The sequence below is a fragment of the Trachinotus anak genome, unplaced genomic scaffold (genome assembly GCF_046630095.1).
Source record: "Trachinotus anak isolate AG129_WGS33_773 ecotype Australia unplaced genomic scaffold, CSIRO_AGI_Tana_v1 ptg000008l, whole genome shotgun sequence".
Taxonomy (NCBI): domain Eukaryota; kingdom Metazoa; phylum Chordata; class Actinopteri; order Carangiformes; family Carangidae; genus Trachinotus; species Trachinotus anak.
In genome coordinates this window covers 14,033,819-14,043,637 of record NW_027273859.1, presented here as the reverse complement: position 1 = coordinate 14,043,637, position 9,819 = coordinate 14,033,819, and the positions used below count along the sequence as shown (strand labels likewise).

Sequence of the window (9,819 nt, the reverse complement as noted above, 5' to 3'; positions counted from 1 at the left end):
CTCTAAGTGCCCCCTCCTGAAGTCACTAACCACACAAATCAGCAGGGTCCAGCCAAGCCTTTCCCCTGACAGGTGGACTGGAGGGGCCAGAGATGCCAGGACATCACCTTCTACCCCACCTGATCCAGGTGGAGGAAAGAGATCACATAAAGAGGAACACAACATTAGGATAAAAATAATAAAATGATAATCATATTCAAGATAGATTTAGCATTATTACTTGACAGCTATAAACACAAACTGTGAAATTCCCACTGAAAAGGTAAGCAATATTTTAGATGTATAAGGCTTTTACTGGACAGTGCTGCAGCACTTTCTTGCTCACTGATCCAAACAGACATCAGGATCATGTATTAGAGATTAAAAAAACTCTTACCTGTCCATAAATAGATGATTGGAAGATAAAATAGACCCCTGGATGGCTCAGTCATGTCTGCTTTAGTCAGAGTGGCTTCTATGATAGTGTGTGAGTGTGAGTGTGAGTGTGTGTGTTTGTGCACCTACCTATGTGTGTGAAATGGGGGCATGCCGTTTGGATTTGCCAGGAGCATTGCATTATGGGGGATCGACATGTCTCATTGTTATGACCTTATACTAACAATGCTATTCCCCCCTCTAGGCCCCCATTCACCCCAACACACAAACTGAAACACACACTCTGAGAGGGAGAGAGAGGGACAGTGTGTGTGAGACAGTGTGAGCCCCCACACATGTGAAGGGCTATCTGTATTTTTAAAGCCAGGAGAAAACTGAGCACAGGACATTAATGTGGACACTTGAAAGTCAGTAAGGAACCATTTTCAACAACTGGAGACACACCTGCCCACGGCTGTTAGATCTGAGGTGAGAAACTGATCATATCAACACACCCAGAGCAGTAGACAACACTGTTGTAGGGTACACCTGCACACACACACACACACACACACACACACACACACACACACTGAGGAGAAAAACTGTTATGAGTACAGCTGTTTTTTCAGTGTGTGATATTCTGTGTTTGATATTAACCACCTGACCATCTCAACCATCCAAGTTACACATTTTACTAACATCAGCTGTGTCCTCTAACATTAGCTACATAAGACAGTATTTAACAAAAATAACATGTGAAGCTAGAGCTCACACACACACACACACACACACACACACACACACACACACACACACACACACATACACACATACACACACAAACACACACACACACATACAGAGGCAGAGACAGTGGGAGGGAACTTAAAAGAGAAAGTGAAACTCGCCAGCAGGGACATGAAGGAAGGATAATGAGGCTGAAATAACTGAGGTAAAGCTTTCCGACATTTCTCTTAAACAATCACAATACAACCAATGCAATCACATGATAAACATTATTTTACTAACTGTAACCTTTTAACACTCCTCCACAGTTAGTTAAATTTCTGAACTCATAGGTTGTTGTAACTAATAACTTCCTCTTTAGTATGATAGAGCAGGAGCTGCTTCATGTGCGGCCTGATTTGAACTGCAGTTATGCTCCTGCAGCTGTTGTCACCTCACAGTTATAGCTGTGTCCTCACCTTGTTCTATCCACATGGAAAATCATGTGGTTCGTCTCTGGCATGCTTGAGTCTCCTTTAGCATGAGGCGTGCTGTGGCATGACACTTTAACAAAGCTCATTTTGCCCGAATAAACGGAGCATGTTGTCCAGAACAGTCCACTTCCTCTAAGCATCAAAGGATCCATTGAAACACGAAACAGTTAGCTATGCTGTATGACCAAAGGCCAGTAAATGAGAGATTGATTTGGGGAAATTAGTGAATAGTCATTTGAGATAGAAATAAACAGTAAGTGTCATATTCATCCATTAAGTTTTGCTGTAGTTCTAAAGTGAAGTTTGTGACCATGAGACAAACCTGGCTGGATAAAGCAAAGCATTATCATATCTCTACTAGATCGAAGAAAGAGTAACGGTGTTGTCTGAATGAATACTTCGACTTTTAAGAGACTGTGTGTCCTTGATTCTCCACTAATCTCTTACAGGTTAAAGAAGAAGTCCTGAGAACTTGACCAACGTTTCTCCTCCAGCCATATCAGTGTCCAGTGCTCACATCAGGTGGTGCTTAGTTGCTCCCTGTGTTTGGGATGTGACTGAGTGATATAGCTTCCATACTAACTGTAAACCTGTCACACCGTTTGGCCTTTTTTTAAATCTGTGGTTGACGGACATTTCCACCACAATGGTCTTCTTGGTAAGGCTGTTAGCGCTGTCTCTATTTCATGTGTGTCTGGTTGGGTGTCAGTCCAACAGTTCACAACAGGCCTCAAGCCCTCCAGGAGAACAATCTCCTTTGGGTGCTGATAATCTGTCCTTCCCCTGGAGTCGTCTTCGCCTGCCAAGGTAAACTTCACGCTACAGGAAATTGATGACAAAAATTGGAGGTCCTCTGTCTTTGAGTCACTGCATAAAAAAGCAACACACATTTCTTTATTGTAGGTACATCGTTCCCCTTCACTACCGCCTCCTCCTGCACCCCAACCTCACAACTCTCAGTTTCACTGGCTCAGTGCAGATTCAGATTGATGTCCAGAACAACACAAACTGGGTTGTGTTACACAGCAAGGGTCTACAGATCTCCAAAGCCACCATATTGAACCAGAACCTCGCTCATCTGTCTGACCAGGTAGCTGTAAATGCAGAGCCACTGGTTATTTATTCTTTATACTGAGATTGCACCCAACTTCTTTCCATTTCTTATTCATTTAGCAATTAATGACAAGAAAACAGAATGAGAAATTTCTGATTTTCTCTTCATAGGTTCTTCCAGTTCTTCATCACCCTTCGCATGAGCAGATTGGCATTTTCTCTCCCAGGGTGCTCAGCAGTGGGCAAAAGTACTTTCTGTATATTGAGTTTGGTGCAGAATTAGCAGAAGGCTTCTACGGCTTCTATAAGAGCACCTACAAAACCAGCACAGGGGAGACCAGGTAAGACCTGATAGATTCTTACACATACACATACAGATGTGTTACAATCACAATAAAATACAAAAGAAATATCTGCTGCTGTCTCCTTTCAGAACCTTAGCTTCAACTCACTTTGAGCCCACAAGCGCTCGCATGGCTTTCCCTTGTTTTGATGAGCCAATCTTCAAAGCCAACTTCTCTCTACGGATCAGGAGGAGCCCAGAGTACATTTCTCTCTCCAACATGCCAGTAGTGAGTGTTGCATATGTGCTATTTTCTATATCAACTATCACACCAATTCAAATGTGTGTGTGAAAAATGGCTCCAATTAAATATTTGTGTAATTCAGGTCAAGACAGTCAAAGTAAACGATGACCTGCTCGAGGACTGGTTTCCTGCGAGTGTGAAGATGAGCACATATCTTGTAGCATTTATCATCTGTGACTTCAAATCAGTCACGGCAACAACATCCTCTGGAGTGCAGGTATGGCCTCTAAGGCAATGTCTGATTTTCTTAATTCTTTGTTTAATATATTACCTTCTTGGTTATATTATTTTAGTTTTTTAATGTATTGTTATGCATCTATAGGTGTCCATCTATGCTGCTCCTGAGAAGTGGTCTCAGACCCACTATGCCCTGGAGGTTGCTGTCAAGATGCTGGACTTTTACGAGGAGTACTTCAACATCCGCTATCCTCTACCCAAACAAGGCAAACCTTTTTTTTAGTTTTAGTAACTACAGCTAAACCAAAGAGGACTTCTTTGTCTCCTCATCTCTGTCATTACTTATGTCACTTTCAGTTTCCTAACCTGTATTTTCCCTCCCTCAGATCTGATTGCCATCCCAGACTTCCAGTCCGGGGCGATGGAGAACTGGGGTCTGACCACCTACCGAGAGACCAGCCTTCTCTATGACCCCCTTACATCCTCTGTTTCTGATAAACTCTGGGTTACTATGGTGATCGGCCATGAGCTCGCCCATCAGGTGGGAGTCTGACAGTGTATCCGTACATAATGACAAATCACTTCATTGCATAACACAAAGCAATAAGATTGTAAATCTTGTCTGCAGTGGTTTGGTAACTTGGTGACCATGGAGTGGTGGAATGATATCTGGCTGAATGAAGGATTTGCCAGATACATGGAGTACATTTCAGTGGAGGCGACCTACCCTGACCTCAAAGTGGTGTGTGTTTTAATCTGAGACCTCACTGATTAATAGATTAATATTAAGACTAGGGGTCAGAATTGATAATGATGTTCTGTGCACAATCTTGCAGGAGGAATATCTACTGCACACCTGCTTTGCAGCAGCTGGTCATGATTCATTGAACTCCTCTCGCCCAATATCCAGTCCAGCAGAGAACCCCACTCAGATCAAGGAGATGTTTGACACAGTCTCCTATGACAAAGTATGCTTTCAGTCTCACAAGTGTGTTGTGCTTTCAGGTCACAAAGAGGGCTACGCAACTGATAATGATGTATCAATAGGAATATATTATTTCAAAATCAGTAACAAATAAAACAAACATATTTCTGATACTCATTTCTGATTGGCCAGGTCATATTTTGAAACAGTACACAGTAAACACATGGTTGTGACTGTACTGAACTATTGTTTGATCTCTATATAAATATAACAGAAAATCTTATCTTTTTCACAAATGGCTTCGAAACCAACATATAGTGTAAGCTGTTGTGGCCTATTGATGAAGCTGACCCTTTCTCTCTCTCCCACCAGGGAGCATGTGTTCTGCACATGCTGCGACACTTTCTGACAGATGAGGTGTTTCAGAGTGGGATAGTGCGATATCTCCGCAAATACAGCTACAAAAATGCGCACAACCAGGACCTGTGGGACAGTCTGGCCAATGTATGAACACTAATTACATTCAGTTTGTAACACACTGTGTGGTCCTTTGTCTTCTTCATGTAGAGGAAAGGTGAAGGAGCAGAACTGTATTTGAAGTCAAAAACAGATGCAGCAAAGTTTCTTTATGGGGATATGTCTGTTTTGTACTCAAAAGGAGAGATGAGATGTTGAAATATGTTTTTCTGTTTTTACAAATTATCCCCCTGCCTTTTTACAACTGTGGCATAAGACAAATAATGGAAATCATACATTTAATAATTTTTTGTCCTGCTGTTCTTTAATTTTTTTTTTTGTTGTTTTAGCCCATATATTACAAGTCAGGTATATTTCATGTTTCTGCTAACCATGTTTTGATTCGTGCTGCAGTGTTTTAGATTTTTGATTTGTGTTTTCCCTCCTCCCAGACAGCTGCTGTTTTTCATTTATTTCATTATGGTGCAAAAATCAATTTGCTGGGACTGTAAAGTATGTAATTAATCAAAGTGAAGATTATGTCTGTTTTCACTGCAGTTAAAGTTATGTTGTCTGTGCCTGGTAAAGCAGCTGTGAGTGCAGATTGATTTACAGTAAAAGGAACACACTGCCTTGCCAGCCATTGATAACAAAACACTGTTGAAAATCAAAGCAGATATGGTGTTCACTATGATGGATTACAAATATTAAACTTACTGTACTGAACCAAATTGGAATGGAATCCATGAAGGTAGAAAGATGACATTCAAAATCAAAAACACTACAGTGCACTAGTCTATAGCAATAAGGTACACGTAATTTCGATTTAGTGGACAGAACCATGCAAAGAATATCATGCATTTTAACTGAATTTGATGTTGAAAATGTTCAGTTTTATTTTGGTTTGCAGACATGCTCAGAAGAGGACTTCATCTCAGGAAAACACTGTTACAGCAGTGGCCAGGCCGCCAAAAATGCAGTGCGTAAACATTTAAACATACTCTCTGACCCCTCTTTATGAGTTGCCTCTTATAAATGTCACACTATTTACAAGATTACAGCCACATGTGTTGATCTCCTGCTGTCTCCTGCAGTACCTGTTTGCAGGGGAACATCTGGATCTGACAGCCATGATGAACACTTGGACTCTGCAGAAAGGTATTCCTCTGGTAACTGTAACGAGGAAGGGGCCTCGTCTGCTGCTTAGACAGGACAGGTTCCTGAGGACAGTCCTGCCTTCTGACCCTCTGTGGTCCACATTGCAGAAAGGGTGAGCATGCACATGCACATGCACACACAGCTGCATAACCATCACGAGCAAGACTTTGATTTCAAGCACCTCTCAAGTTTTCAATTTTAGGTTGTTCCTTTAAAAGTACTGTCTGCTCTTGTGTAGTTTCCTTTGGCATATCCCTCTGACATACAAGACAGATACCTCCAGCACCGTTCACAGACACCTGATGACAACACACACTGGTAGGAGGGAAAAGAGAGTATGTGAAATACAACTCATATGTATCTTAATTTTTCTTTGCCATTAAATTCTTTTCTTTCGCTATTTATGCCATTTAGACAGTATACACATAGGAGAAGAGGTCAGCTGGGTGAAGGTAAACCCTGACATGACTGGCTATTATGTGGTGCATTACGAGGATGGTGGTTGGGATGAGATGACCAAACTGCTGAGGGAAAACCACACTGCTCTGAGCTACAAAGACAGGACTCACTTGATACACAACGCTTTTCAATTGGTCACGTAAGCATATAAGTGTAAATGTGCTCATGGGCGTGTGTCGTTATGTTGCATGTAAACAAAACAGTTTTTCTTATCTCACCAGAAATAGCACCCCACCTTTTAAATATTCTTGTATTTCTCTAAAGGGCAGGCCACCTGCCAATCAATAAAGCCTTAGAGCTGATTGGTTATCTGCCATTTGAGACACACACAGTGCCTCTCCTCGAAGGACTGGGCTATCTGGAGTACTTTTACCGGTTGATTGAGAAGAGGAATGAGCCTGAGCTAATGCACAACCTGGGGGTAAGAAGACAAGAGTACACAGACTGTATGATATTTATGTCAATGTCAGCATGATACTGAGTTCATGTGAGACGCTGTTTCCCTGTGTGCTTTGGTGCAGATGTACATCCTGCGATTCTTCCGTGCTGTCATTGACCAGCAGACATGGAGTGACAGTGGCTCTGTTTCAGAGCGAAGACTGAGGTCAGAGGTCCTCTCTCTGGCTTGTCACCTGGATGACCCTCCCTGTCTGGAGCGGGCACGTCAGAGCTTCAAAGACTGGCTTCAGTCCAATGGAACACTCAAGTCTGTCTAAATAACATTTGAACAAACAACATTGTTAACAGCTGTTTATATACAAAACATAAACAACAGCATTTCCCTGTACTACACTGGACCATATAATTTGATATTTTATCTGTTTGTGTTCACTCTAGCTTACCCACTGATGTGGCAGAGACAGTGTATTCAGTTGGAGCACAGGATGACCACGGCTGGACCTCACTCTTACACACATACAACATCTCCCTCTCTGCAGCACAAAAGGACAAAATCCTGTTTGCCTTGACCTGCAGCAGAGACACCAGCAAACTGGAGAGGTATATTGTTTTCCTACCCTTTTTTTCTACACAGTTAATGTTGCCATCTTGTGGCAGACATGGGGTATGGTATTACAGTGCTGCTGCTAACATATTCTACTTATTTGGTCAGTATAGCAGCTATACTAAACAACAAAGTAAAAGCTATTCAAGTGATAAATAATGTGTCATGAATGCAGCATTTTAGTCCTTTAGTCAGCAGCATGTGTTTGTGTTGCAGACTGCTGGAGCTGGGTCTGGAGGGGACGGTGATTCGATCACAGGACCTGTCTAGTCTCATCCTGATGGTGGCTAGGAACCCACGGGGACATCACCTTGCCTGGAGCTTTGTCAAAAAGAACTGGGACACACTGGTTAAAAAGTTAGTAGAACATCATGGGGTCACTGTGAATTAAATTGTATTGTACCAGTCAAACCACGTTATGCTATGAACATGCAGAATTCCATTGTATTACTATACCTATTAGCCACAACATTAAAACCAGTGATTATCGTCAATTATCTTATCACAATGGCACCTGTGAAAGGGTGGTATATATATTATATAGCAGGTGCAAGAACAGTTCTTGAAGTCGGCGTGTTGGAGGCAGGAAAAATGGGCGTGGAAGAGACAGGGGCCAAATTGTGATTACTAGATGACTCGGTCAGAGAATCTCCATTCCATCCAATCTTGTGGGCTGTTTTCGGTATGCAGTGATCACTACAAAGTTAGCCACAGACCAGTCAGAGTGCTCGTGCTGACCCTGCCAAACGCTGAAAGTGCCCACAATGGGAACGTGAGTGCCACAACTGGACCATGGAGCAATAGAAGAAGGTGTCTGGTGGATGAATCACCTTTTCTTTTAGATCATGTGAACAGCCAAGCGCTGCGTTTACCTGGGGAAAGATTTTTACCAGGATGCACTATGAGAAGAGGGCAAGCTGGTGGAGGCAGAGTGATGCTCTGTGCAATGCTCTGCTGCTCTGTTGCTGAGCTGTGTGTATACTTGGTACAGTTTTTTATTCCACAAGCTGGTCTGTGAGTTGGATACAAATACTGTCTGTAAACCAGGAACCATGCCTTTTTAGTGGCTTCTGTGCAGTCCAATAACAAGTTGAACAGGTTTGATGAGAACATGAGTAAAACAATGGGTGGTTGATGCCACAACTACAAATTCCCCAAATAATGAGATGTATTTGTTTGTGACTGTCCTCTCTGTTGTCTTTCTGCTGCAGGTTCCAGTTGGGCTCATTTTGTATTAGAAACATCCTCATCGGCACCACAGGCCAGTTTTCTTCTCCAGAGGAACTCACTGAAGTAAATATACTTTTACATTTTAAACTACAAGGTGACTTAGATATCTACCAGTATTGGCATTATCAGACATATCTTTTGTATTCACAGTATTTTCCAAACATTGATTGGTATGATTTGATCTAATAAACTACTAAATTACTAAATTAGTGCTAAAATCAAAATACTGTAGTCTGAAATAATTACTTTAAAACTGCATTGTTTGCACCTCCATTTGTTCTTAGACACAGAGGGGACTAATTATAATTGTTTTCAGTCGTAAAAAATATTTTAGTACTGACCTAAAAAGATATATCCAAAAACCCTAAGCAAGTCATTTTTCAGTTTTGTCCTTGTTTGCATTTGTGTAAATGCATGTATATTTGACTCCCAGGTGCAGTTGTTCTTTGAGTCCATCAAAGAACAGTCATCTCAGCTAAGAGCTACTCAGGTTGCCCTAGACAACCTAGTGAAGAATGTTCGCTGGATTCAGAGGAACCTAGAGACTCTGAGAAACTGGGTGAATGAGCAAATGAAGTGAAAAAGAGGTAGTGGCTGACACATGCCACAGAAGGGACATTTGGAGAAGTTTTAGAATTTGTATGTGTGTGTTTATTTGGAAATTGTAACATGCTTGACATCACTGGATAATTGACAGATTTGTGTATAAATAATCATTTTGTAAATTTTGAGGGGACTAATTTGTTAGAACAAATGTAATCAGTAAAACTGGCAGCTGAGCAGTGGCAGTGTGTGTGTGTGTGTGAGGAGCAGTGTGTGTACTATGAATATTGTGTGTTGTGTGTGTGTGTGTGAGTGTGAGAGATCCATTCCAAAGTAACACACAAATTCTCTGTATATTCATTCTTCATTCATCATTCATCACCAAATACACAATAAAATTGTTCTCTGTAAAAACCTTTGTGTGTTGACTGTAACACATCCTTGTGTTTGTGTACATGTATTAGGTCCAACCACTGTGTGCTGTATGTGTGTGTGTCTGTGTTTATGTGCTCAATATTCATCATATTAACTATTTAATTTAGGGTTAAGACCTGCTGTCAAGGTATGGTAAGAACATCATGGATCCAGGGAAATTAATTTGAAACTATGGAGTATCCTCACCATTACAGTGAAAGCGTGTGACTGTGTGTT

The 9,819-nt window shown here is 41.5% G+C and overlaps 1 protein-coding gene across 1 annotated transcript; it reads left to right on the top strand.

Moving 5' to 3' along the window:
- The first annotated feature begins 1,254 nt into the window (after window positions 1–1,254).
- On the top strand, window positions 1,255–9,582 carry erap2 (endoplasmic reticulum aminopeptidase 2). The gene is made up of 21 exons (XM_071482787.1): window positions 1,255–1,309; window positions 2,027–2,384; window positions 2,481–2,667; window positions 2,802–2,971; window positions 3,064–3,202; window positions 3,300–3,434; window positions 3,540–3,660; window positions 3,781–3,935; window positions 4,023–4,136; window positions 4,231–4,362; window positions 4,692–4,823; window positions 5,686–5,754; window positions 5,870–6,045; window positions 6,172–6,251; window positions 6,348–6,531; window positions 6,657–6,813; window positions 6,914–7,098; window positions 7,230–7,391; window positions 7,612–7,752; window positions 8,607–8,688; window positions 9,059–9,582. Exons 2-21 carry the CDS (start codon window positions 2,224–2,226, stop codon window positions 9,203–9,205), a joined length of 2,829 nt encoding a protein of 942 aa, XP_071338888.1. The 5' UTR covers window positions 1,255–1,309; window positions 2,027–2,223; the 3' UTR covers window positions 9,206–9,582.
- Window positions 9,583–9,819: the final 237 nt, after the last annotated feature.

Excerpts from the sequence above, each read along its gene's own strand:
- erap2 (XM_071482787.1), top strand. The coding sequence starts at position 2,224 with ATGGTCTTCTTGGTAAGGCTGTTAGCGCTGTCTCTATTTCATGTGTGT. Across the intron at positions 3,661-3,780 it reads CTATCCTCTACCCAAACAAG|ATCTGATTGCCATCCCAGAC; the intron begins GCAAACCTTTTT and ends TCCCTCCCTCAG. Across the intron at positions 6,252-6,347 it reads CCTGATGACAACACACACTG|ACAGTATACACATAGGAGAA; the intron begins GTAGGAGGGAAA and ends TATGCCATTTAG.